A 27,304-nucleotide genomic window follows, 5' to 3' on the forward strand; every position below is an offset into this window, starting at 1 on the left:
ATGGTTTAGGCTGGAGGGCACTTTATAGTGTGCCATAGGCAGGGACACTTTCCACTATCCCAGGCTGCTCCAAGCCCCATCCATCCTGATCTTGGACACTTCCAGGGATCCAGGGCCAACCACAGCTTCTCTGGGCACCCTGTGCCAGGGTCTCACAACCCGCATTATAAAAAATTTCCTCATATCTGGTTTAAATCTTTTATCTTAAAACCATAACTTACTGTACTATAACAACAGGTCCTGCTAAAAACTTTGTCACCATCTTTTTTGGAGCCCCTTTAGGAGCTGGAAAGGGTTCTGAGGTGTCCCTGGATCCTTCCCTTCTGCAGGTGAACACCCCCAGTTCTCCCAGCCTGCCCCCAGAGCAGCCCTTGGAGCATCTCTGTGACACGGCCAGGGAGAGGACCCCAAAGCCTCGGGCAGCAGCAGCTGGTGACAGTGACACACCGGGCGCTTCATCAACACCCCAGACCAAGACCTTGGCCTGGATCTGATCCACGGGGAGACACCCAGGGACTCCATACGGCGCAGGAGAAGCGTGAAGAAGATGGTGGCAACGCCACACCTGGAGAAGACGACACCCAAACCTCTCCCTCTCCGCGGAGCATCTCTTCCCCTCCCGACCGCGCCGGCATCTCCAGCCGCGCTCTCCCAACCCGCAGCTCAGGGCGAGAGGCCGGGAAGCCTCTGGAGGGAGGGGGTGCCCAGGGATTTACCCGAAGTTGTAAGGGCGGCTCCGGGGTGCCGGTGCCGCTCGGGGCGGAGCGGGGCGGGGGCGGTGCGGGGGCACATGCGCCGTGCGCGCACTGCGGAGCGGAGCGGGCAGCGCCGGCGGAGCGGGGCGCGGGCTGCGGGCAGCGGCGGCGGCGGCCGCAGCCCCGCACGGCCCCGCACAGCCCCGCACGGCCCCGCACGGCCCCGCCGAGACACACCCCGGGTCCCCCCAAGCCGGCGGAGGTGAGCGCAGGGGGATGCGGGAATGACCCTGTCCCCCCAGGTGTGAGCGCGCATGGCGGGGGGACATCCCTTCGCGGGGCACTGGGGGCTTTGCTGCTTTTTTTGCAGCTTTTTTAGCTGCCCATACCTTTTCAGCCTTTTTTTTTGGGGGGGGGGGGGGGAGGGATCGCTGCGTGGAGGGGATCCCCCACCGCTCTGCACCCTGGCGTGGGGGGTGGGTGATCCTCTGCTGCTTTACATCTTTCTGCCGAGGGGTGTGGGGGGTGCTCCTTGCGGGGGAGGGGGTTCTGCATCCCTTTACATCCTTTCAGGGGGATCCTCCATCCCTTTGCATCCTTTCTGGGGGGGTCTTCCGTCCCTTCGCATCCTTGGAGGGGGGGGGCAGGGCCGCTCTGCATCCCCGTTTTGCTGCATCCCCCCCCCAGCTTTGCATCCGTGCACGGGGGCGGGGGGGCTGTCCTCCATCCCTTCGCATCCTTGCTCTGGGAAGGGGCTGTCCAAGCTGCTTCCTTGCCTGGGGGGGGGTGTCCCTCCACTTCGCAGCTGTTGGTGGCCGGGGGTTGGGGGGCAATCCTCCAGGTTTTGCCTGGAGGGGAGGGGGTCAGGCTGCTCTGCACGTTCTCATGGCCGGGGGGAGGGAGGGATCCCGGCAACGCTTGGCACATTCGCACCGCGGTGCTCCGGGGCTTTCTGCACCCCTGCGCTGGGGATGGGGGTGTGTGCTGTCACTCGGCATTCCTGCATGGAGAGGGAGGGGGGCCTGGCTGCTCTGCACCCTTGCACGGGGGCGGGCTGGGGGCGGGGGGCTTCACTTGCCATCCTGGGGAGGGAGGATCCTTCATCTTTACATCACTGTGGGGGATAAGCTGGGCCCACGGTTGCCTGTGCACCCACAGCCAGCGCAGGGCAGGGCTCATCACCCCCTGACTCGGGAATCTGGGGGGGATCCGGGGGGCTCTGCAGGCCGGTGTGAGGCTGGGGATGCGGAGGGGACAGCGCTGAGCAGGGCACAGCCTGGTGTCACCTCTCCTGAATGCCACCCCCCCGTCCCCATCCTGGTGCCATCCCAGGGATTTGGGAGGGTTCAGAGCCCCCTTGGTGACCCCCCAATCCCGGGGCACCCCAAAGGGCAGAGCAGGTGGGCCCAGAGCCCCTCCAAGGTGCCGAGCCTGGGCCTCCACGCTGAGTGATTCAGCTACTTGCAGGGAGCTTGAATTTTATGGCTTCAAACTCGAGTTCTTGCTGCCTGAGGGTGCTGTCAGCGCGATGGAATACCTGCGGGTTGAGATGCTTTTTAGCGGAGTTTGTGGCTCTGTGTGGCCGGCACAGCGGAGCCAAGGGCCGGACACGCTGCCGGAAAGAGCCGGAGGAGGGGAGCGCATCCCCGGGATGTGCGGGCAGCTCGGGAACGGCAGCATTAATAATTCATCTTCCAAACTTCAGCGTGCCAAGGCACACCCCTCACGCTGCGGCTCGTTGCCTGGGTTTTAAAGAGATTGCTGGTATCGTTTTGCTTTTAAAAATGGTATTTCGGTGGTATTTGAGTGTCTCGGTAGCTCTCAGGGTGACAGGTTGCAGCGCTCGGTGAGATGGCAGCATCAGCCCAGCACAGCCTGCTCTGGCAGGCAGAGGGTTAAAGTGCACCGGGCTGTGCTGTCGCAAACGCAGAGCAGGAGAAGGGCTCTTACCCACAACGCTGTGATGCAACTCAGACCCCAAATGTCCGCTCCTTCTCCCGGGAGCTGAAGCCCACGGAGAAAACTGGAGATGAAGCATATTTTGCTTTGAGCTGTCATCTCCCTTGGCCCAGTTCTGAACCAAAGATGCTCATCCTCCATTTTATGGCGGATGACAAATCAGCCGCTGATGCCAAGATCTTGACAAGTTACGAACAACAGCCCTCGAGCCAGAAGTGTTAAGAAATAAAAAAAGAAAAGCAAGAACGCTTTTCTTTTGCTTTTTTTTTTTTTTCTTTTTTTTTCCTGCAGAGCTGCTCATCCAAAAAAGACACCCTCTGAGCTGAATTCCCCGTGTCTCTGAGCAGCGAGGCTGCAGCCAGCTCCAGGCTGGGATCTGCCCCTTCTTCCCCACATCCACCCGGAGTTTTGTAGGGCTCCTGCTACGGAAAACCCCCGGGGATGCGCTGGGGAGCAGCAGGCAAAGCCCAGCCCCGCAGGGAGCAGCTTGGAGAGCTCTGCTGGAGGTGCCAGTCCTGCGGCTGTTCCCAAAGGCAGCAGCAGAGGCTTTCCAGAAAACCCCTCGCTGCTGGCCGAGGGTTTCCCCGCTTTATCAAAGCGCCTTCTATATTGGGGAGAAAAAGGCCGGTTTGTTCAGCGGCGTCCTGCTCGCACAACCCGGCAGCGAGCGAGGGAGATCCTTCTGGTAATGAGCTGGCCACAAAAGGGGGGGAAAAAAAAAAAGCTGTCATTGAAGATTTTTCCTTTGGTGATAGAGTCATTAAAAACAACACATGATTCCTGGGCCAGCAGGGATCTTTTGCAGCCAAAACAGAGCCGAGATCTGCTGCGTTCCCACAGCCCCTGATGACTCCTCTGAAGATCAAGGCAGTGCTGCTGCTCCTGGGCATTCCTCGCACAGGAACCGGGCATGGAGCAGCCAGGGGATGATGGAGGAGGGTCATGCATGGTTTCATCCACAGCTTTCCCCCTCTTTTTTCCCTTCAGCATCAGGGTATCGGGTTGGATGTCTCTTTTTGCATGGATTTTGCATGGATACGGATGCTCTGATCTGTAGCCACAGCAGAGATAGAGCCAAAAGGTGAATGGGAAGGACCTGGAGAAGTGGCCCTCAGCTCCATGACCAGTGCCAGGTGACACTGAGGGCTCCCATTTCTGAGAAATCAAACAACAGAACCCAAACTCCACGTTAACTAAACCCCAAGGAAAGCTTCTGCCTGCAAATCCACTGGCCAGAGATGGGGTTGTTCAGCCTGGACAAGGCTCTGGAGACACCTAAGGGCCCCTTCCAGTACCTAAAGGGGATTTATCAAAAGGAAAGGCTTTTTACAGGGGGAAATAGTCATAGGTCAATGGGGAATGGTTTTGAACCAAAAATGGAGAGATTTAGATCAAAAGTTAGGAAGAAATTCTTGGCTGGGAGGGTGGGGAGGCCCTGGCACAGGTTGCCCAGAGAAGCTGTGGCTGCCCCCAAATCCCTGTCTAGGGCCAAATTGGAGGGGCTTGGAGCAACCTGGGATAGTGGGAGGTGTCCCTGCCCATGGCAGGGGGTGGAACGAGATCATCTGAAAGATCCCTTCCAACCCCAAAGCCTCCTGTGATTCTGTGATTTACAGCATTTGCTCTCACCTCCCCTAAAAGAGGCATCATTTAGATAAAACCCCTCCAGGAGCCTGTTTGTTTTAAGCCAGACTCACAGCAGGATGAGGTTTGTGAGCTGAGCCCAGGGTAAGGAGGCTTTTTTGGCATCCTCCTGAGGATGCTGCAGAGCCCAGCCCTCAGAGCTGGTGGGGGTTTAGGGACAGTTTAGTCAAGCGCTGTTCCTAGAGCTGAAACATTTTACAGTAGAAAGGGGAGGGGAAAAGAAAAAAAACCAAACCAACCCCCAAACCAAACCACCAACTGTGGCATTTACTAATAAAGCTCCTGAGGAATATTTTTAGCTATGATTTAACGCTGTGTTGCTGCACTTTGCTGTGAAGCCTCCTGGCAGTTGCCTTTGGCGGAGCTCGCAGAGGAGGAGCCGCAGATGGGCCGGAGGAGAGCGGGGGCAGCGCTTCCCGGTGGGACACAGGTCACTGCTCCAGCCCTGGAGCTGTGCACGGGACCAGCTCTCTCCCTGCTTTGGCAGGAGGGCCTGACCCTTCCCCAGCTCCACCCAAATCTGTTCCTGAAAAAATCCCCCTGTGCCAACCCGGCGCTGAGAGCTCTCCGCTCACAGCCCTGAGCTGATATCCTGGGGATCCTGATATCCTGTGGATCCTGATATCCTGGGGATCCTGATATCCTGTGGATCCTGATATCCTGGGGATCCTGATATCCTGGGGATCCTGATGGTATCCTGGGGATCCTGATATCCTGGGGATCCTGATGATATCCTGGGGATCCTGATGGTATCCTGGGGATCCTGATGATATCCTGGGGATCCTGATGATATCCTGGGGATCCTGATGGTATCCTGGGGATCCTGATGATATCCTGGGGATCCTGATGGTATCCTGGGGATATCCTGGGGATCCTGATGATATCCTGGGGATTCTGATATCCTGGGGATCCTGATGATATCCTGGGGATCCTGATATCCTGGGGATCCTGATATCCTGGGGATCCTGATGATATCCTGGGGATATCCTGGGGATCCTGATATCCTGGGGATCCTGATGGTATCCTGGGGATCCTGATGGTATCCTGGGGATCCTGATGATATCTTGGGGATCCTGATATCCTGGGGATCCTGATGGTATCCTGGGGATCCTGATATGATATCCTGGGGATCCTGATATCCTGGGGATCCTGATGGTATCCTGGGGATATCCTGGGGATCCTGATATCCTGGGGATCCTGATGGTACCCTGGGGATATCCTGGGGATCCTGATATCCTGGGGATCCTGATGGTATCCTGGGGATCCTGATGGTATCCTGGGGATCCTGATATCCTGGGGATCCTGATGGTATCCTGGGGATCCTGATATCCTGGGTGCCAAAACCACCATCCCACACCCTGGGATTTCCAGCCCCTGAGGCATTTTTCCACCTGATGCTGCCTCTCGGTGGTGCTGGGATGCTTTCCATGGCCCCAGAGCGTTTGTAAAGCCGGGCTCCTTTGGGATGCAGAGGTCTCAAGGAAGGGGCAGGCAGTGGCATTGCTTCTCCCATGCCCACCAGCCCTCAGTGCCACCCAAATAAAATGATAACATTTATAAATAAAATCACACCCAAATAGAATGACACAAATGAAATGATTTACCTGAGAATTTACTCTCGCTGAAGCCCTGCCCTCTCCTTTATTCTGAGCGAGGGGAACACTTGGGACCCGGCAGTTTTAATATATTTAATGAACCTTTGGACAGCAGCTCTGGAGCAGCAATCACCTTCCCAGGGAGCAGTGACATTTGTCATGCTGGGGGTGTTCTCAGCCCTTTGGGCTGGCAGCAGATGAAGAAGTGGTGGCAGATGCATTTTGTAAATGAGAGCAACGAGTCCTTGCGGTGCAGCTCACGCTCCATTTTGTGGGAAGTAAATCAGCAGATCTGGCCCAGCTCTCCCAGGCAGGTTTTTCCCTGCACCACAAAGAGCTGCCTGCACGGTTTTTCCTGGCTGAATTTCTCCTGAGACAACGAAACTTCGGTCCCTGTGGGCTCCAGGCTCTGCTCTCCCCGTGGCCCACGCTGGTGGGAAAGCAGTTTAGGGTCACCTGAGCCATGAGGTGGCTGCTGGTGGCCTCTCTGTCCTCTGCTGGTTTGTCCTGTTGCTCTTTGGACCGTCCCATGCTGTGGCAGAGCTCCACAAATTGCCACCTCGAGAACCTGCAGCTTTCACACCCACCACCTATTTCTGTCTGCTCAGAAGCATCACACACCCCCAGATCCTCCCCAGCCCTCTTCTGTACCACATCCATCCTGCCAAACTCCACAGGACGAGCTCCTTCAGGCACCTACAAGCCCCACTGAGAGTCAGCTCTGCCTCTTGTGCTTTCCCTGACTTCAGATTCAGGGGTTCTGCTGCTCCTTTCACTGTTTCAGGACTGCTTTGTGCCTCCCTCCTGACCTTCCTCACCTCTCCATTCCAAGGGTTCTGCACCAAAACGGGGTCCTGAGCAGCCACCACGAGATTTGGCACTTCTTGTTTGTTTAGTATTCACTTACAAACTTTTTTTGTTCAAGATTAAGAGATTTTTCAACATATCTCTTGTTTTTTTCACTACTTTGGCTCCTGGCATCCAACCAAAGATTTGCAGCCTTGCAAAAGCCTCCAGTTCCTGGCAGTGTCTGCTCCTCAGGGCTCAGAAGGACCCTGGGAAGCCCAAATTGGGAAAGAGCTTCGATTGCAAGGGCTGAGCAAAGAGAGAGCCCCAAAGCTTGGCCTAGAGCTGAGCTTAGTGCAGGGCTGACCTTAACTCCCAGTCTTGAGGCATTTGCTTCACCACACACCCACATTGTCCCCAAATCCAAGCTCGGGGTTTTTCCTGGCTGGCTGACACAGAGTGAAGGAGCTTTCCCTCATTCCTGCTGCTCCATGCACCACCCAATTCCATCAGAAATATTGGAGGTGCCTCGGCTCACAGCTGGTGATGGACACTAACCCTAGGACACTTCTCCCTCGTGTGACACCAAGCAGGGCTGCGGGTGTTGGGCACTGACCAACCCAAAAAATCTGTCACAGGGATTAACCAGCACCTGAGAAATCTGTGCTCACCACCCCAGAGCACACCTGCTCCTTCAGGGCATTTTGGATCTTCCCACAGGGTTGTAAATCACAGCCCAGTGGGAGAGAGCGGGTCTGGGGGCAGGGAAGGGGTGAAAAGTTGTTGCAAAGGATGTAAGGAGCAATGGCTGGACACAAAACTCCTTTTTTTGGACCCTGTCACAAAACCAGAGCTGCTTTTCTGCCCCCATGGACCCCAAGGATCTAAACTGCCAGATGCTGGTGGCTGCTGAGGTGAGGGATAACATCTGGAAGGAGCCAGCTGAAGGGGTCACCTGTGGGCCAGCAGCTGCAGATCGCACCCCCAGCCTGGTCTGCAGGGATTGAGGCTGCCCTTATTGCCCAGAATCCCTGCTCTGGGCAAGTAGGGGCTGCTCCTCAGTGCTGCCAGCACCTCTGGATTTGGGATGCTGCTGGCAGTTTGGTCCCTGGGGGAAATCAGCGTCTTAGGGCACAATAAACAGCTCCTTTCTGCCTCATGTCCTCCCCTGCCTGGTCACCTCAGCTGGATGGGATTCCTTTCCAAGCTCCACCACTGGCTTTGGGAAGCAGGTGGGAAGGGGATGAGTGTCTCCCCTCACCTGTGGCATTTCCCAGTATGAGATTTAAAGCTATTGTCTCTTTCCAGTTACAGGGAAAAGCTGAGTGGTGGGACAATCCCCACAGTGTGCCTGAAACCTGAACCAGCTGCTCCCATTTCTCCTGCCTTCACCCTCCAAGAAATTCCTGCTGAGTTTGTGGCTCCCATTTTCCACCTCCTGCATTCTGACACCACCTCCTGCTGAGGGCTCCTGGCTTCCACTCAGGACACAGCGAAATCCCACAGGTTTTAGTCCATCTAAATGATCCTAGAGCCTGCACCCAGACCATCCCTGCCCTTGGGAGCCTTTTCCTGACGGTCTGAGGAAAAGATTTTACCACCCAAAATCACCCCCTGGAAGCCTTGAAGTACCAGCAAGAGCAGGAGCAGCGCTGGGCACAGCTCAGCATCCCCTTCAGTGCTCAGGATTTGTGTGCAGCCTCTTGGTGGGTGTGAGCAGGATGTGCCAGTGAGGATAGAAATGGAGCTGGCCTCTCTGGAGTCACATTTAGCCCATCCCCACCCGGAGAACTGTGCTCCCACGAGTCAGGACAGGCCTAGAGATGACAGGTTTTAGTTGAGAAGTTGGGATTTCAAGGCAGAAGTCAGAGGTTTGGTGCTGTTGGTGTGGCAGGTTGAGAGAGCACTTGTCAGGGGATGAGGCTGTCTGGGGGTCCTGATCACTGTGCTCCATTAATTGAGGGGGGGGGGGGTTGGAAAGCAACTTCTGTGGTTTGGTCAAAATTACCTTTACAGGCATAAAAATGCACCCAGCTCCTCCTTGGTTTATTCTGCTGCAAGCTCTGAGTCTTGTCCAGCCTCTTTGGGGTGAGATTAAAGGGATTTTCCTCCTCCAGGGATGCTCTCCCATGGCACAATCTCAAATGCTGCCGTCACACTCCTCGCCCGCTTTCTGCCTCTCTTCCAATCTGTCCCTGCTGGGAAGTTTCAAACCAAAAATCCCTTTTTCTTTCCTTCATCCTGCCCCAGGATCTCCGTGGGAGCTGTGGGCTCAGGTGGCCCAAATTCCCCCTGTGCAGGGCCAAAAAATCCCGGGTGCCCGTGGCTGTGGCCCCAAAGGATGCTGAGAATGGCTCTTTGTTCCCTGTTTCTAATTGCTGGCCCCAGGCAGCTCATTAAGGGCTGTGCCCTGTGCCCTCCAGTCCCTGCAGCCCTGCGACGTGCCAGGGCTCAGCCTCGGAGAGCAGATTTTGGGGTGACACCTAAAACCAGCTCGGGGTGAAGCTTTACCCAGCCTGGAGAGCTCGGGGGTGCCCAGAAAAGGGGGGTTGGAATGGCCAGAGCAGACATCCAGAGCCTCCCCTGCAAACGCTGGCACACAGGAACAAACAGCCGGCACAAATCTTGAATTTTGGGAGGCGGGGACACCACCGCATCCATCAGCTGTGGCTGTGGGAGGCGCTGGAGGATGATGCTCTGAGCCCCGAGCATCTCACAAAGCCTGCGGAGGGTCCAGGAGCGGGGTCCTTCCCACTGCACCCCACCCCACAAACCTCAGGAAAAGGCTTCGGGCTCCTCCATGGAGGAGGGAGCTTGAATTTGCATTTGAAAACAGCGGAGGAGCGGCTGCTGCTGCTGCTGGGAGCACTGGCCGGGTGCTATCAATGGGAAACTGTTCCGTCTGACGCTGCCGGGGCCAAGAAATGTGAGCTCTGCAGATTGCTGGCTCCGACCTCGGCCATCAATGGGAGCTGCTTTTCCTTCGCTGCCAAAGTTCTGTTGGAATTTGGGGCGGGCGGGGAGTGCTCGGGGGGATTCTGCTCTCTGGGAACGCTGCTGGTGCTCTCTGGTCCTTACCAGCCCAGCCATCAGCTTGTCTTTGCTTTGGGAGCTGGGCTGAGCCGTGTCCCAGCCCCAGGAGGCACCACCCTGGATAAGAAATTCTCCTTTTCCGCCCCTTTTCCCAGCCTGTTTCCCACCATTCCCCCTTTGCATCAGCGGGGTGCCCTGTCCCCAGCACCCCACACCCCATGGGGACATCCTTCATCCTTCCCTGCATCCCGGGGGTGCCCTCAGTGGGGATGAGGTTTTGGGTGTGGGTATCTCCCCACATCTCCTCAAACCCTGTAGGAAATGAACCATCCCCACTTCGGGGGCGGGACAGTGGAGCAGGGGACACCCAAAAATGCTGGGGAGACACCCAAAAGTGCTGGGGAGGGGCACTCAAAGGTGTTGTAGGGCACACACAGGAGCTATGGGGGTACCCGGGGATGCTGGGGGTCACCCAGAAATGCTGTGGGGGCATCCAAAGATGCAGTGGGGACACACACAGGAGCTATGGGGACACCCAGAAATGCTGTGGGGTCACCCAGAGATGCTGTGGGAGCACACAGGAGCTATGGGGACACCCAGAAATGCTGGGGGGACATCCAGAGATGCTGTAGGGCACACACAGGAGCTGTGGGGACAGCCAGGGATGCTGTGGGGGCCGTGCAGGGAGCTGGGATGAGCTGGCAGCTTGTCTCAGTGTAGTGTGTGCACAAATCAAACCCTGGAGAGCCTGCAGTGAGCTGGAAATAATGGCATTACAAGCGCTTCCTTGCTTCTGTTTGGGCTGGATGAGGCTTTTCGGGGCCAGCTGAAGGGCTGCAGCACACGGGAGTTTGATTTGAGCACAGCCCTGGGAAGTGAGTGGGACAGGACACGGTGGCACAAAGGTAGGGACAAAGCCCCCACCTCCACCCTGGCATCCCTGTGCCCCCCAGCACCCCAAAATTTGCACTCCCAGAGCATCCCCTGCTTGGAAAAGTCCTGCTGCAGCTGCCATACCCCAGCGTGGGTAGGCAGAACATTCCTGGGCAGGAAATGGGGAGTGTGGGGGAAACAGGGAAATGGTGAAAGTTGTGTGTTTCCATTTTTCCTTTGTCCTTTTCCCAGGAGAGGCGTGAGGGCTCGCCATGCCGCTGGTGAAGAGGAACATCGAGCCCCGGCACCTGTGCCGGGGGGCCCTTCCCGATGGGGTGACGAGTGAGCTGGAGTGTGTCACCAACAGCACGCTGGCTGCCATCATCAAACAGCTGGGCAGCCTCAGTAAGTCATGGCACAGCAGCCCTGGGGTGGGACGGCACTGGGATGGCACTGGGACGGCACTGGGATGGCACTGGGACGGCACTGGGATGGCACTGGGATGGCACTGGGACGGCACTGGGATGCCACAGTCACTCCCACCAGTCCCAAACACACAGAAACAGGGGTTGTGTGAGAGCCCTGTGGGCTGCAGCCGCTCCTGATCCACTGGGGATTATCCAGCTTGTTGAGAATAAGAGGATGCTCAGGGCCAAGTTCAAAATGGGGACTTGGTGGCGTTTTGAGACCCTTTTTCCTCCCACAGCTGGTCTGTGCAGTGGGGGACAGAAAGCCTTCGGGAGCCTGTTGCTTCTCCACTTGGCCAGAAATAGAAAGGTCAGGTGAAGGTTTAAAATACTCCAAGCTATTCTTTTTCAAGTTAGAGCTTTTTGAGGAAAAGAGGTCTCTATCAAAGGTCTCAATCCTCAGCTGTCCTCCTGCCCTGGGTCTGATCTTCAGAAAAGGGGCAGATGAGAGCACTGCACACAGCAGTGTGAAGGTTTAACAGGGGCAACCTATTTCATGCTGAATATCCACTGAAAATAGAGAGAGAAGCTACTCAGGGTCTTTTGCACACCTCCAGAAGTAGATTCTGCTCTAAAATACTCCCAGAAAAAGAAACCTGGGATTCTGGGAGCTGCTGGAAGTGCAGTGGCTCCCATGAGCAGCACCAATGTCTGCTCAGGCCTCCTAGTTCAGGGGAAAATGGGAAGGGAAATAAGACCAAGCTGGTGAATGCTCTGAGGAGGTTTCAAAAGTTCCCTGATCTTGGGAACTGTTTAAGAGGTGGGATTGGAGGAAACCCTGAGGATCTGGGGGGATGGGATGGGATGGGATGGGATGGGATGGGATGGGATGGGATGGGATGGGATGGGATGGGATGGGATGGGATGGGATGGGATGGGATGGGTGCTGTAGCTTACGGGTATCAGCAATGCTCTGCCAGACACCTTGCTCAGCTCCATGATAGGAATAACCCTAATAAAAAGCTAATTAATCCTTAATAAATAACCCTAAATAAATGAGCTGTTGTAGGGATGAGAGATGAGAGATGCAGGAAAAGAACTGATAAAACAAATTGCAGATTCCCCCTGCTGTGGCACTGTCCTCACTGCCCTGCTCTTGGCTTTCTACCTGGGCTGGATTTCCCCAGGCCAGGCTGTGTGATGGTCACTTTTTTGGGTTGATCTATCCTGATGGATCCAAGGGCTCTTTGGGGCACCGGGAATGTTCTGTGTCCCTGTGGGCGCTGCTCTCACTGGAAAGGGGTGATCATTTGGGCTCCCCTTTGGGAGAGGATGAGGCTGAGCTCGTGGGGAGAGCAGCCCATGGGGAGGTGGGGTGGTCCAGGGGATGAGCTGAGCTGGGTGAGCCACGTGCCGTGGTGACCCCTGCGTTGTCCCCTGCCAGGCAGGCACGCCGAGGACATCTTTGGAGAGTTGTTCAACGAAGCCAACAGCTTCTACATGCGGATGAACTCACTGCAGGAGAGGGTGGACCTGCTGGTCATCAAGGTGACGCAGCTGGACTCCACCGTGGAGGAAGGTGAGGGGCTGCTTTGGGGTGGGGTCCCGACGTGCTCTCGGGATTGCTCGGCGGGCTGAGGCCGCCCTCACACTCCTCGTCCTTCCTGTGCCCCCCAGTTTCGCTGCAGGACATCAACATGAGGAAAGCCTTCAAGAGCTCCACGGTGCAGAACCAGCAGGTCGTGTCCCGCAACTCCATCCCCAACCCGGTGATGGAGATGTACCAGCGCTGCGACAAACCCCCGCCGCTCAACATCCTCACGCCCTACAGGTACGGGGCACTGCGCTTCCCGGGGCTCCCAGGGGTCCTTCCCATGAGAAGGATCAAATGTGTCCCCCATTTGCAGCTGGATATTTCCAGCTGTTGGATGCTTGGAATGCGTGTCCACACCCTGCAGGTGGTGTTGGATGTGTTTGTGGTGGGGCAAGAGCTCGTGGTCATGATCGTAGCAAAGCCCTTGGGAAGGGGAACAGGGGGTCTTCTCCTGGGGCTGGTAACCCTCTCTCCCCCCTTCCCAACCCCCAGGGATGACAAGAAGGACGGCCTCAAATTCTACACCGACCCCTCCTACTTCTTCAACTTATGGAAGGAGAAGATGCTGCAGGCGACAGAAGACAAGAGGAAGGAGAAGCGCAGGCAGAAGGTGGGTGGGGGCAGGTGGGGGACCAGGGGGCTGGAGCTGGGGGTGCTCGGGACCTGGGGATGGCCACCTCCTGCTGCATCCTTTGTGCTCCCCTCCCCTGCATCGGGTGCATCTCCCAGGGCTGGGTGATGCTCCCCAGGGACTACTCCTGGCCCGGAGGAGCCAGGCTGGAGGTGGAGCCGTGACTTTGTGTTCCTGCAGGAGCAGCGGCTGGTGGAGGACTCCACCCGGGAGGTGAAGAAAGTGAGGAAAGCCCGCAACCGGCGCCTGGAGTGGAACATGATGGCGTATGATAAAGAGTTCCGGCCGGATAACAGGTTCTCACCATCCCCCTATCACATGGCGTCATCGGAAGGATCACTGTCCCCAGATAATAGGCAGGTTCTACCTCCTACACCTTCAGCTCACGCCTCTCCTTTGCTTTGCTCTTCCTCTCCGTCGTCGCGGGGTCGTGTTGCCCACAGCAGGGTCGGGGTGCTCAGCCACAGACATGTGGTAACTTCACGGACAGCTGGTGTCCCCAGGGTGTCATCCTGGACCTCAGGAGGAGCCTTGGCATTGGGATAAAACCGGAGCGCTTTCCGTTTTGTAGCTCAGGGAAGAGAGCGGCTCAGCTCTGTTGTGTCCTCGTCCCCTCTGCTCTCACTCTGCTGTCTTGCACATCGATATTTTCGTGGCCTTGTCTTGTCTCAACCCCAAAACCCTCCCAACCCCACACCCTTCGGAGCCCCCTCAGGAGTCCAACAGCCGGCTTTTCCTGTGCCGCAGATCCTACGCGTCGGACGCTGCCGACCACTCGTACCCGGCCAGCCCCAACCACCCCGCGCAGCTGCTGGCCCCGGCGGCCCACCTGGCCCCAGTGGAGCACAAGGAGGGGGTGCTGGCGGCCACCAACCCCCCGGAGCACGTGTTCCGGCCAGCCACGGGCAGCCGGCAGAACAGCCTGACCCGCCTGCAGCAGCCCCACGCGCCGCCGCCCCCCGAGGCCGTCCTCAACGGGCCCAGACCCCACCTAGTCAAGGATTACGGGTAAAGCTTCAGCCTGCTCGCTGTCCCAGGGAAGGGAGGCTTGGTGGTGGGGGTGTGAGTCCCCCCCATTTCTGGGCTGGTGGAGCAGGGAGAACTCTCCTCTGCAGCTCTCATGGTCCAAAAGTGCTGGTGGGACTCAAGGCCAAATCAGGGGCGCTTTTGGGGTAACGTCATCCCAGATAAAGGCGCAGGGTGGATGGAGGGTTTTCCCCTGGGGTGTTTCCTGCTTTGCACCACTGCGTGGCCCGTAGCCCACCCCACCAGCAAAGACCTCCACCACTGTTCTGACCTTGGGACAGAGCTTTTATTGGGGTTCAGAGCAAATCAAGCGGGAGTGGAGCCAGTTGGGTGCTGGGATGAGTGATGGGATGGGTGATGGAAGCTGGGATGGGTGATGGGTGATGGGATGGGTGATGGGGTGGGTGATGGAAGCTGGGATGGGTGCTGGGTGATGGGATTGGTGCTGGAATGGATGATGGATTCTGGGATGGGTGATAAGTTCTGGGATGGGTGATGGGTGCTGGGTGCTGGGATGGGTGATGGGTGCCATCCTTCAGTCAGCAGTGCCCTGGCAGCCAGGAGGGCCAGGTGTGCCTGAGGGCATCAGGCCCAGCAGTACCAGCCAGGCAAGGCAGTAGATTGTCCCGCTCTGGGGCAGCCTCACCTCAAATGTTTGGGGCAGTTCTGGGCACCACAATATAGAGAAGACATTAGAGAGTGTCCAAAGGAGGCCGTGAAGATGGCGAAAGGCTTTGAGGAGAAGCCGTGTGAGAAGTGGTTAAGGGCATTTGAAGTGTTCAGCTGGAGAAGAGGAGACTGAGGGGAGACATCACTGCAGTCCACAAGTTCTTGGGGGAAGCAGAGGGGCAGATGCTGATCTCTTCTTTGTGATACCAGTGACAGGACCCGAGGGAATGGCCTGAAGCTGTGTCAGAGGAGCTTTAGGTTGGATATCAGGAAAAGATTCTTCCCTCAGAGGCTCGTGGGGCACTGGGCCGGTGTGACAGCACCAAAGCTCCAGGAGCGTTTGGACGAAGCTCTCAGGGATGCGCAGGGTGCAGGGATGGCGCCGTGCAGGGCCCAGAGACGGACTGGATGATCCCTGTGGCTCCGTTCTAGCTCAGCCCCATCCCTCCGTGTGTGACTGTCGTGGCACTGACCCCTCTGCCCCCCGTTGCAGCCCGCAGCCGGTGCCCATGGCCGAGTACTTCGTGCCGCCCGCCCCGCCGCCGCCGCCGCCCGTCATCCCATCGGCACAGACCGCCTTCGACAGCCCCATCTCGGCTCCCCCAGCGCTGGCCCCCGGCTCGGCCGCAGCCCCGTCCTACGCCCCTTCACCGCCCCCCGCTCCCCCCGGCCCTTACTCGGCGTCCCCACCGCAGAGCGGCCCCATGGGACCCCCGGTGGCCCCTCCGCCCCCTCCGCCCGGGCCGCCGGCCGTGTCCTCCTCCCCGGCGCACTCCGCATCACCGCCCGCAGCCGAGCCCCGCAAACCGCAGGTGCCGCTGATGCCCATGAGCGACGCCCGCAGCGACCTGCTGGCAGCCATCCGCAGGGGTGAGAGCCGGGACAGAGCCAATTCGGGGGGCACCGAGGGCAGGGTGGGCCCGGTGCTGGCTGAGGGGGGATGAAATGCAGGGTAGAGGTGGGGGATGCGTGGTTGGAGGTGGAGTGAAGCCCCGCGGATTGCTGGCAGCTCTCGGGCTTCCTGCTGGGCTGTAGTGGTTGATGTGCTCCAGGGTGTCTCGTGTAAATTTCCTGTAAATCTCCAGGTCAAATGGTAGATTTAACCTTCTGGAAGGTTCAATATCTTCAGGCTGAGTGGAAGCAGAGGAGGAGCTTTATTCTATGATGCAGCTTTGTAATCATACGTATTCATAAAATCCTAGAATGGTTTGGGTGGGAAGGGAACATAAAGCTCACCCCATTCCATGCCCTGCCATGAGCAGGAACACTTCCCACTATCCCAGGCTGCTCCAAGCCTCGTCTACCCTGGCCTTGGACGCTTCCAGGGATCCAGGGGCAGCCACAGCTTCACAGCTTCCCCTCCCAGGGAACAGTTTCTTCCTGACATCCAATCTGAGCCTATTTTCTCTCAGTTTACAGCCATTTCCTCTCATCCCACCAATCCTATCCTATTATCCCACACAACCTTGTAACCACCAGAGCAGCAGCCCCCTTCTCTCAGCCAGTACTTCATAACTGGGGGGAGTGCTCCACATCGGCTGCACTCCCCCTAAAGCCTTCCCCCCTTTCCCTCAGGAATCCAACTCCGGAAAGTCCAGGAGCAGTGGGAGCAAGAGGCCAAAAAAGAGCCCGTGGGCAATGACGTGGCGACCATCCTGTCGCGCCGGATCGCGGTGGAGTACAGCGAGTCCGATGACGACTCCGAGCTGGACGATAACGAGTGGTCGGACTGAGGGCCCCGGGCTGGGCTGGCTCGGAGCTCCCGGCTCCGTTCCAGGTGTGTATAGGCACCTTCCCCAACGTCGCCCCGCTCGGGCAGGAGCTTTGCTTTTACACTATGTCCAAAACCCTTCGGGCAGCAGCAGCAGCAGCACTGGTAGGATACACCTCGGAGGCAGTGAGACCAGAAATTAGCGGCACCTTCATAGTTAATGACTTCCAAAATTCTCTGAAGGCAGGTTAATAGGATTACTCCAGGTTTACACCTGGAGCAAGACTGGAGAGTGGCCCTGAGTGTGCTTTGCGAGAGAAGGGAGCCCCAGAGGCAGCAGTGCTTTTTTCAGCTTAATGTTAATTGTGCTAACGAGAAGCTCCTGGAGAAGAAGCCTTGTTTGCACAGCTGGTGCCACCACGGGAGCGCAGGGCTGGCTGTGTGGCCTTGGGGACACTCTGCTGCTGGTGGTGGTGGTTTTGGGGTCAGGCAGCTCCAAAAGCTGCGTGTGGGCAGGAGCCTCCCTCCCTACACCACGTTTCGTACAGTTACACCACTGTGTGGTTCCTCCCTGGAAAATCATGGAATGCTTTGGGTTGGAAGGCTCCTTTAAAGCCCATTTAGTCCAGCTAGAGCTGGGACACCTTCCCCTAGAGCAGGTTGTGTGAGCAGCCCGAGGTGACCTTGGTGACCTTCCCTGTATCCACGCTCAGAGCTGGTTTTCCAGGAAGGCAAGGCTGGTGTGGCTGGCAGGGAGACACAGCCTCATCCAGGCTTGTCCTGCCTTTTCCAGAAAAGGAGTAGAGGTGTCCAGGGAGCTTCCCCAAGCCCAGCTCTCCTTGGCCTTAGCGTGACACCGTTTCAGTGTTATTTGGGAAAAAGTGAATCAGACAATCTGCTGCTTTCAGGTAAACTCTCAACTTGCACTTTGCAGCCCCACAAGCTGTGCCTGTACAGCTGAGATCAGCTCAGACCCAGGCACCGATTCCCCCTTCCCGATCCTGCTCCGTCCCCTGTCCCACATTTGGACGCTGATGGAGGAGCTGGGTGAGCAGGCCCCTATTTCAGCACTGAAAATCCCTGTTTTCCCACCAAAACAGAGCGTGATCCGTGGCAGACTTTTCACAGAGCTACAAAGGGAGGAGGCACAGAGGAAGGCAGAGCAGAAGGGGTGGGAAATACTGGAAATATCACAGGCAGGTGTGGAAACCTGCAGAGAGCTGGGAGAGGTTTCCCACCTGTGGAAAATGGGCTGGGACCAGCTGTGGATTGGCCAGTGTGATGTCCCCAGACCCCCCTCTTGTGTCCCCCTATTCCACGAGTCCCTGAATGGGGAAAGCTCTGTGCCCAGTTCCCTGCCTCTCCCAGTAGCCCTGTGGGTGATGGCTACTTCAGCAGGATTTTGATGATGGAGAAGCAGCCAGACCTCTAATAGAGGTGGGAGGATATGGCTGGGAGCCAAATGCTGATCCTTAAATTCCACAGAATCCTAGAATGGTTTGGGATAAAAGGGACCTTAAAAACCACCTCATTCCAACCCCCTGCCAAGGGCAGGGACACCTTCCACTAGACCAGGTTGCTGATTTCCTGGGAGATGTTGGTGTTGTGCCAAACTTCTGCTCATCTGCCCCCAGTGACAAACCCCTCATGGCCAGATGTGGTGAATCCTCTGCCCAGCTGCTGGGAAACGCCCCCAGGAGCTCTCCCTTCTCTCGAGTGGCACAAAAATGCTCTCTTGTCCCTTGGATGTGACACCTTGCACACCTCCACACCCGGGCTGGGGGCTGTGGTGCCAAGTGAGCTTGAGCAGGAGTGCAGAATGGATTTGGGATGTGGGAGAGGGCAAGGCAAGAAGCAGCAGAGCAACAGGATACGTGGAATAACTCATCTGCAAAACACAAGGAGCAGGAGTGAGCAGAGGAGGCAGGGAGACACCGTGCCCTACAGGCGGCCAGGAAATTCCTGGTGCTCACTGGGAGCTCTTGATTCTGAGGTTGACGCTCTGAGATTCAGGGAAACAGCTGCAAGAGCTTTTTACAGAGAGCCCCTGCAATGCCCAGGACCTGCTTTCCTTGGGAAGGCAGCTGGGGTTTGGCCTGGAGCAGGTTCAGAAGGATGCAGTGTAAAAATTCAGGGCAGTATTTGAGGTGATGCTCCTGGTGGAACATTATTGACATAGATACAATCACAAAACTGTAAGTGAAGGGAAATTTGCTTTATTTGGGTAATTTAGGGAGAGCAACAGCCCTTTGTGAGAGAGGGAAAAGAGCAGGGGCTGGTGGAGCTGCTCTTATCTGTTGCAGAGGTCGAGGGGCTGCAGAGCCACTGTGGGGACCCAGAGGAGCTGAGGAGTCCCACGGGCCCCAGGAAAGGGCTCAGGGACACACAGGACTGGCTGATCCCATGGCTCTGCCCCTGTCCCAGTTCTGCAGGGCTGAGCCAGTCCTGGTGGGAGCTGGAGAGGAGCCCAGTGCCCCTAAAAGATCAGGTCCCTTCTTGTCATGCAGCAGTTGCTCTGTGTGTGTCACATGGGACCGTGGTAACTGGGGCAGGGTGTGTGGCAGGTCAGGGCTGTCCCTGGGGCCTCCCACTGCCCTGTCCCCTCACAGCTCCTGTGCTGGGACTGGCAGCTGCCAGGATTGGGGCCATTGTGATCATAGGAAGGTTGGAAGGGACCCTAAAGGTCATTTAGGTCACTCAGGCCACATCTGCACAGCTGTGGGGGCAGGAAAGGCTCACCCCCATTTCCTCACATCTTTATGTTCTCACACTGCATCCCCATGGGGCATCCCAGCCATCCCAGAACATCCTCACCCCTCCTGTTCTGCTGGAGGAAATCCCCTGACAACACAAACCCAGCTCACATTCTCAGCTCCAAGCCAGCCAGCAGCACCAGGAACCTCCCAGCCCTGCTAGGAACACCAGCATCCCCCTCTTCCAGGGACCAGAACCCCTGTGGAAACCCTAAAGCCGTCTTGGTAGCAGTGGTGGGATCCCCCACCCTCATCCCAGAGAGGTGTCTGGGGGAGCTGGTGGAGAAGGAACCTCAGGGTGGGTTTGGACACCCATTTCTGCTCTGACCATGGCTCTCCCCACCCCTCCCAACAAAAACCCATCTCCCCACCCCTCCCAACAGCGCCACGAGGCAGGCAAGCCCCAGGAGTCATTCCAGTGGGAAAAGACCTCCAGGATCTCCAAGCTGGAGCATTAATGCCACATGGTGGCACTGAGAGCCCCAATCCCATCCTCAGTGCCTTCACCTGAGGGACTCAGCCACTCTTGACCACCTTTTTTTGAGGCAGATTCACCTGTTTTTTGCTCAGGTGACCTTTGAAATCCGACAGAAGTGGCACCAATTCCTTGTCTGCTCTGGGCTGGTGCTGCTGGGATTGTGCCACTCTAATTAACACTGTCTGTCTGCCCCACATGCTGCACACTCAGAATTTTGTACATTTGTGCCTATTTCTGGACGTTCTCCCCAAAGTAGGCCATGCTGTGTTACACAACCTGAAATGCTCAAATCCTCATGTGGGCTGATATAAAAGTGAATATTTAAATATTTTATCTAGCTTGGCAGACATTAAAAAATGCAATCCAGGTCACAGATGATTGAATTTCCCCCCCTCTCAAGAGTACCAGAATTGGGCTGAGGAGATTCTCCTGCACATTAAGGTATCGTGTTCCCTGCTGAAATATAGCAGTGGCATTTCATTGCCAAAGGATAATCACAGAGTGCCAAACATTTAATGAGTCCAACTGATCTCCTGAGAGTTCCTTTTTCCTTCTGCTTCCCTCTACTTGCCAATTTATGGGCATAGATTGAAAATAATAAATATGGCTGTCAACAGGGGGTGGGGGAAATATCAAATATCCCATGTCCATGCAAATGGGCTGGAGGCAGTGGAACAGTAAATTCTGAGCCATTTTGGTTCTGCTTGGAGATATTAATGGAAGGCTGCCATCCTTGAGGACCATCAGGAACCTCTTGGACATCCCAGGTTGATCTGGGAAGGGACTTTTGAGGGACCACAGTGCACCTGTGGTGCTGCAGGGGGTGTGAGGCTGGTCCTGCTCAGGTTTCTGGAGGTTGGTGGGAGCCCTGCAGAGTGCACTGCTGGCACTGCTCTCCGTGTCCCCCTGACTCAGGGTGGCCACTGCAGCTGGCTGGAGCTGCTGGTGGCTCTAAAAGTGTCCTGAAGGAAGAATGCATTGGGAATGTTCTCATTTCTAATTTCCCACCTGGGGAAGAGACTTAGAGAGGAGCAATCATCCCACCCCACGAGAGCTCCTGCTTTTGCAGCTGTTTCATCTCGGGAAGGTTTTACTCCTGTGACAAACTTTAGGCTGAGCTTGGCTTCTTCAGAGAGCTCTTTCCACAGAAGAGCCCTCAGATTTCCTCCCAGCCACTTTTCCACCTCTCTCTCCCTTTCCAGACACCCAACAGCCCCAACAGAAGCTTTGCAGACTCCCCTGAGCCCGAATTAACACCTCAGCTTTAATGACAAGTGGAAGTTTTGCTTGGAGGGAGGCAGGCTGTAGCACTGGAGGTGGCATTTCGGAGGGTGCATCCCAGAGGTCCCCAGCTGGCAGGAATTCCGTGCCAATTCCTTGTGGATGGAGCAGGGATGGCCATGGGAAGCACTCCCCACCGTGGGATGCTGGCAAGGGGAGCCCAGGCTGTTCCTTTCACCGAGATCCCCGTGTTTTCCTGTAGTAGTAGCTATTTAGGGGTAAGGTTTCCACAGCTGGAATGTCACTTTACAGATAAAAAAAGAAATAAAATAAAATAAAATAAAAGGGCAAGGAGTCTGTCCTGAGGAGTTTACAGTCTACAGCAAAGACCATGTAACCTGCACTGCACTTTAGAAGCCTCAAATGCTCACTCACCCATAAATTTCCCCTCAAATGGGGACTGTTGTCCCTTCCTTAGGTGCCCCCTGAGCAGCACCACCACCACGTCCCCCCGCTGGTGACAGCGCTGGGGCTCTCCTGCCCCTCCATCCCCCACGCTGAAGTGCCTGAGCCAAGTCCAGGAGAGCCAAGCCAGGCTGGGTTTGTCCCTGAGCAGCTCCCTGTGCCCCCAGGGGTGCCCTTCCCCAGCCCCAACACAGCTGTGCTCTCTGGGATGACACAAATGGGGTGGGAATGGTCCTGGGAGCATCACTGGGGCCACCTGGTGACCCTCAGGGCTGCCACCAACCCGTGTGACAGCCTCTGGAAAACACCTGCAGACACTGAGAACCCAAAGCTAGGCTTTGAAGTAGTTCAGTCTTTCTGAGAATCAAAGGGGGTGTTTGTTTTCGTGTGCGTGAATCTGATTTTTCTTGGACAAGCCCCAGGTTTTCTAGGCTCACTCTCCCAAGCTCCACCTTCTCTGGGTGAAAAAATGTGCCTGTATTTTGCTGGTGGAGGGGGAAAAAAACCCAAAAAACAAACCTAACCCCACAGTTAAGAACTTCAGGGAGGAGCTGTTTGCCCCCAAAGCCCTCAGAGCTGTGCCCACAGGCAGGGTGGGATGTCCCCAGGAGATGTCACCTGGTGCTGCTGGTGTCACCAAGGCTGGGCTCCTGCTGAGGGAGAGCCCCAGGCAAGAGCTGAGTGGAAAAAAGGTCCCCAGAAGGCAGAGTTGATGTGAAATCACCCAAATTGGTGTCTGAATCACAGACTGCCAGGAGCCTGAGGCCGTGCTTCACCCTCCCCTGGGCATCTCCCAGCAGGGATCTTCCCACAGGTGCCTCTCACTCTTCCCAGGAACAGCATTAAACAGCATCCTGCTGGTGGTTGTGAGCCCAGGTGGGTGTGAAAGGAGCCTTTTCCCACTCTGGTGATGCCAGGGGACAGGGCTGGCCCCGGGGGGGATTTTCAGCTCAGTGGTAATTCCAGCTCTGGGTTCTGTATAAGGTGAAGGGTTCTGAGAGGAGAAAGTGAGGCAGGAAGAAATCAGCTCAGCATTTTAGGTTCACATCACCCTGCACAGGGGAAACTCACTCAGGTCAAACCCTGTGTAAAGCCACAAAGGGCAGTGAGGGGAATAAATCTGTTCTCCAGCTCACCGTGGGGTTGAGCTGTGGCAGGAGGGAGCTGAGTCAGGCCTCAGGGAAAGCTTTCTGGAGGTGAGGATGGAGAAATTCAGGTCACAGAGGCTCTGAGGAGGCTTTGAGGAGCCAGAGAGAAGCTGGTGACCTTGTGTGGAGGCAGGGAGTGGTGGAGGTGCCCACAGGGCATTTCTGGCACGTTTCTAATTCTCCCTCATCCTCTCCTTGTCCTGGTGGGTTACATCCCCCAGCAGCCAGGGCAGCTGCTTCTGCTCCCCCTTGGTTTTGGTGTTGACCCTCCAATAAAATAAAGATAAAAAGTGCTAATAAGCACTTTCAAAAAGTGCTAATAAGCACCTGAGAGGGAAGGATGTGAACTTGCAGCTGTTTCTGCTCTATTTCAATATTTAAAAGGCAGCAGCTCCTCTGGACCATTCATGATCCACAGACTGTAGTGAGTAAGCCATTAAGGTGAACAATTTAAAAATTTACCCTTTGATTTGGGGTAGCTCAGCTGAGAAATCTAAAAATAAAATTTAAAAAAAAAATCTAAAAATAAACAAACAACAACAAAAAAAAATTAAAAAAAACACCCACAAAACTAAAAAGCAAACAAACAACTCACACGTGATTTCCAGAAGGATAAACTGTTCCCTTTCCTTCCCTCAGACCTCCAGGGAAGGTCAGACACAGCAGCACTTCCCAGTCAATCAGCAACAGAACGAAGCAGGTGCCACCAGAACCACTTCCAAAAATCCCAGGAAAGCTGGGTTTAAGGAAAAGCAATAATCACACCCCCCTCAATGCAGCAAGGAGAGGGTCTCCTGCCACTGTAGGAGGTGTTTTTATCCCTGGGGGTCCCTCCCCAGCTCAAGGGTTTCAAATCCCATCGATTTCCACCCCTTTCTGGTGCTGGTGCAATCCTGATGCCTCAGCTGGCATCGCTGACTCCGTGGAAAATCACTTCTCGCCATGGAAAAACCACAGAATTCCTGTGTTAAAAAGGAAGAGGACTTGAGGTGAGGGACAATCCTGTGATGCCCGTGGGGAGCTGGTGATTTCCTGCTGGCAGCAGGAGCAGAGCCCTGCCAGCTCTCCAAAAATCACAGCCACGAGCATCAGCTCCCCCCGCGCTGCTCCCCCTCCAAATTTCATTTTCCTCTGGGATGTTTTGGCTCTGTCTGCAGTTCTGGCCAGTTCTCCACAAGCAGGGCTGCTCTTTCTGGTGATTTTTGTCTCGGGTCAGAGCAGATCAGGTAAAGAAAGCAGATCATGGAAGCCCAGAATTGTTTGGATCCCAGTCTGGTTTCCACCCCCTGCCACGGGCAGGGACACTTTCCATGAGACCAGCTCACCCTGAGTCCCACCCAACCTGCTCAAATCCCCACCAATTTTAAAAAAACCTTTTATTCAAAATGTGTTTTCAGGACCTTTTGGGGTTGGTGGCTCCTCACCTTAATGGACTCCCTTGGTTTTGGGGCTGCCTGACAGGTTGGGGGGATCTGAAGCGGGGTGTGAGTTTGGGGTGATGCTGAGCTGTGCTGGCACCTTCCTCCCCTCTGCTTTCAGCTGTGCCCTGCCACACGGAGGGCTTGGATCCAGAATTCCTGCTGGGAGCACCACGGGGCCAGGGCAGCTCCTTATGACACAAAGTGCCTTTCCTGGAGCTCCCTCTGGCACGGCCAGGGAGCCTCCTGGGGTGGGTGGTGTTGCTGTGCTGGGAACGGGCAGAGCTCACCTGGGCTGCAAACCTGGAGCTGCCCAGACCCCAAACCTGGAGCTGCCCAGATCCCAGGGGATCCTCTGGGATCCCTCCTTCCACAGGAGTGGCTCGGGGAGCAGTTTTCACTCCAGTCCTGGCCAGCCCAAGGAAAGCTGCTCCAGAGGCACGGGAGCAGTTCCCAGAGGATGTGGGAGGTGTGGGGAGGACACAAACCCTGTCACCACTTGGCTGTGGGACATGCACGTGCTGCTGCCATGGGGCAAGCATTCAGGAGAGCCTTCCTCCTCCTCCTCCTCCTGCTGCTGCTGGGACAATGCCAGCTGCTGCAGCAGGGCAGGAGCCATCTCCTTCCAGTTTTCCATCCTCTTTCCAGCCAGCAGGAGCACTGACACCTCTGGGTGAGGCCAGGTGCTGTAGGGGAGTTATTTTGGAGGGAATTGCAGGCAGGTGAGGATCATCCCCTGTGCCCTGTGGATCAAGGCACCTCAGACCCCCCCCAAACCCAAACTCTGAGCTCGGGAGACCTCCTGGAGCAGGGGGGCACCAATCCTCCCAAACCAGAGCATCCAGCTCCACATGGGTGTTTTAAAAGCAATTTTCTCCCCTTTTGGCACCGAGTGATCACACCCAGAGCCCGGAGCAGGGCTTGGGCTGCTCTTTGTGGAGCTTGGCCCCAGCTCTGCAGGCAGGGGTGGCACAGAGGGGACAGGAACACCCCAACGCTCCTGCAAAAGGCTCCTTTTTCGATCACAGCAGAAGAATGACTCCATCTCCTTAAATTTGCTGGTAGAAGGAGCTGGTGGGAGCCAGGCACCTTCCCAAGGGAGGGCCACCCATTCCAGGCCATGCCAGGCTCCCATGATTATCAAGGAAGGAGATTCCCACGATTACCAAGGAAGGAGACGTTCGCTGTCTGGTGGGGTCTTTAGCCATGTGCACTTAGTCAGTAGGTGAGTAGATGTTGCTGCCCGTATCTATCTCCCCTACCCAGTTGCTACGTGTGAACAAGTGTATTTCTCCCCAGTGTTGTGGGTTCTGCCTGTGGTGACACGAGGATGGAAAAGGCAGGGATGACCTCGAGCTTCCTCCTGTACAGGGTAGAGAGGAAACCCGGATCGATCCGAGGCACCGCTTGTAACTACATTTGTTCAAGAAATGTCATCTTAACCCCAAACTGTTGACACTTTATGCATGTGCTAATTGAATTTAAAAGAAAAAAAAAAAAAAAAAAAAAAAAAAGAAGAAGGGATTAATAAAAAAATTAATAAAGATTTTAAGAGGTTACGGTAGATCGGGGTTTGGCTTTTTGTCGGCTTGTCCTTTGCTGTGAGTTAATCAGCCCTGTGATGCTCCCTCCTCTGTTAGAGGCTGGGGCACAGAAGGAGCAGAAGAAAGCTGTGATCTCTCTAAAAGCCTTCATTTGGAGAATCAAACCCTCAAAGATCAATTAATTTCCCAGGGTATTTAATCCCTGACTGCCTGGGTTATCAGGGAAAGCTCTGTCTGTGCATGGAGGCTCCGAGCAGCAGGAGCAGCTCCTTCCCAACCCCTCCCTGTCTCCAGCAGTTCTTGTCCTCATCCAGCTCCTCCTGATCCCAGGGGAAACACAGACCCCCAGCGAGGGAAAGCAGAAATAAATATAACATTCTACATATACAAATGTTATACATGTAAGTGAATATAATATCTGAAATAAAAACACAGACACGCAGAGCATGGCACATACCTGGGACAGCAGCCCAGATCTTCAAAGGTTTTAATTTTACCACCCCCACCCACCCACCCCCCATTTTTGGATATCCTCTTGACAAATCACTTTAACAGTTTTATTTACAGTAATAAAAATAAATTACTCTTACAGATGAATGTATAATATTATACACAATAGAGATACAGTGCAATAACAGCATTGATTTGTTTTCACTCGGTCATAAAGTGCATCGAAGGGGCTTGATTTAACCATAATTGAATGATAACTGTACATTTTCCTTTGAGATCCACTTTCCCAGCCAAGTTAAAAGGCTCACGACAGCACTGACAGCAGAAGCAGGCGCTGTCCTGATTGCTGTGGGATGGCCTCGTTCCTGGGGAATCAGGTGGGAAGGGAGGCAGGGAATGGGGATGATTGAATCCCATCCTGGCTGTGCCTCAGAGCCCAGGGTGAGCACAGAGCGGGATTTTCCTGCTGGAAAACTCATCCCTGCTCAGGGCTGGAGGATTCCCTTTCCGGGGAGGATGCTCTGACCTGCCCCCAAGGGCCACCAGCCCAGTCCTTGTCCTAAAAGCAGGGCAAAGGCAAGGCAGAGCCCAGGGCACTGCCCCTCATCCTCAGCCACCTCCCAGCCACAACAAAAGCTTTTCCTGGGATGAGCCAGCTGCTTTCCAGCTCCCAGAGCCTGCAATAAGGCCACAGACCTGTGCTGGTGGTCTCAGCAGCCAGGGACACACAGTGTGCTGTCAGACACCCTCAGGCTGGGCAGGGATAACCTTGGGATGGGCAGCGAGCGGAATTCGGGAAGGCAACTGCTCCCCTGGGAGCTGGAGGAGATTTATTCACCTCCCTCAAAGTCAGGGAGCAAAGAGCCTTGGGGCAGAGGTCTGGCTTGGGTCTCCTCTGCTGAAAAGCCCCTTTTCTCTCTGCAGTGCTCTGTATGGCATTCCCAGTGGGAATGGGGGAGCTCCTGGGCTTGCAGGGACAGCAAGGGTGGGCTGGGGGGATTCTGCAGTGGGCAACAGAAAAGGTTCAAATGGTCCAAGTGGAGCTGCCTCACCTCACCACTGGGCACAAACGAGAGGAGTTACAAGGAAATACCATCTGCATCCAACAGTTATTCCTGACAATTAGAGGTGAGCTGTTAATTGGTGGTTAACAACGACGTGAGCCTCGATGCTGGTCAGGACACACCAATACCTGTGAGTAGCA

General features: G+C 55.8%; 1 protein-coding gene across 7 annotated transcripts; it reads left to right on the forward strand.

Annotated features, from left to right (window-relative positions):
- Nucleotides 1–844: 844 nt before the first annotated feature.
- On the forward strand, nucleotides 845–25,602 carry LOC102103986 (actin-binding protein WASF3-like). Of its 7 annotated transcripts, none has more exons than XM_088062655.1 (11): nucleotides 877–957; nucleotides 7,988–8,185; nucleotides 10,838–10,990; nucleotides 12,437–12,571; nucleotides 12,670–12,823; nucleotides 13,079–13,196; nucleotides 13,398–13,573; nucleotides 13,965–14,225; nucleotides 15,406–15,782; nucleotides 16,488–16,689; nucleotides 21,057–25,602. In XM_088062655.1, exons 3-10 carry the CDS (start codon nucleotides 10,858–10,860, stop codon nucleotides 16,643–16,645), a joined length of 1,512 nt encoding a protein of 503 aa, XP_087918781.1. In that variant the 5' UTR covers nucleotides 877–957; nucleotides 7,988–8,185; nucleotides 10,838–10,857; the 3' UTR covers nucleotides 16,646–16,689; nucleotides 21,057–25,602. The 7 variants fall into 7 exon arrangements, with proteins under 7 accessions (XP_087918778.1, XP_087918781.1, XP_087918782.1 ...); XM_088062656.1 differs by having other exon boundaries at nucleotides 25,406–25,602; XM_088062651.1 differs by having other exon boundaries at nucleotides 16,488–25,602.
- The last annotated feature ends 1,702 nt before the right edge of the window (nucleotides 25,603–27,304 follow it).

The sequence above is a fragment of the Pseudopodoces humilis genome, chromosome 15, assembly GCF_049639895.1.
Source record: "Pseudopodoces humilis isolate 2021_Gansu_Grassland_sample_001 chromosome 15, ASM4963989v1, whole genome shotgun sequence".
Taxonomy (NCBI): domain Eukaryota; kingdom Metazoa; phylum Chordata; class Aves; order Passeriformes; family Paridae; genus Pseudopodoces; species Pseudopodoces humilis.

Coding starts and splice junctions, on each gene's coding strand:
- LOC102103986 (XM_088062652.1), top strand. CDS start 10,858: ATGCCGCTGGTGAAGAGGAACATCGAGCCCCGGCACCTGTGCCGGGGG. Junction 12,572..12,669: donor GGACTCCACCGTGGAGGAAG/GTGAGGGGCTGC, acceptor TGTGCCCCCCAG/TTTCGCTGCAGGACATCAAC. Junction 12,824..13,078: donor AACATCCTCACGCCCTACAG/GTACGGGGCACT, acceptor CCCAACCCCCAG/GGATGACAAGAAGGACGGCC.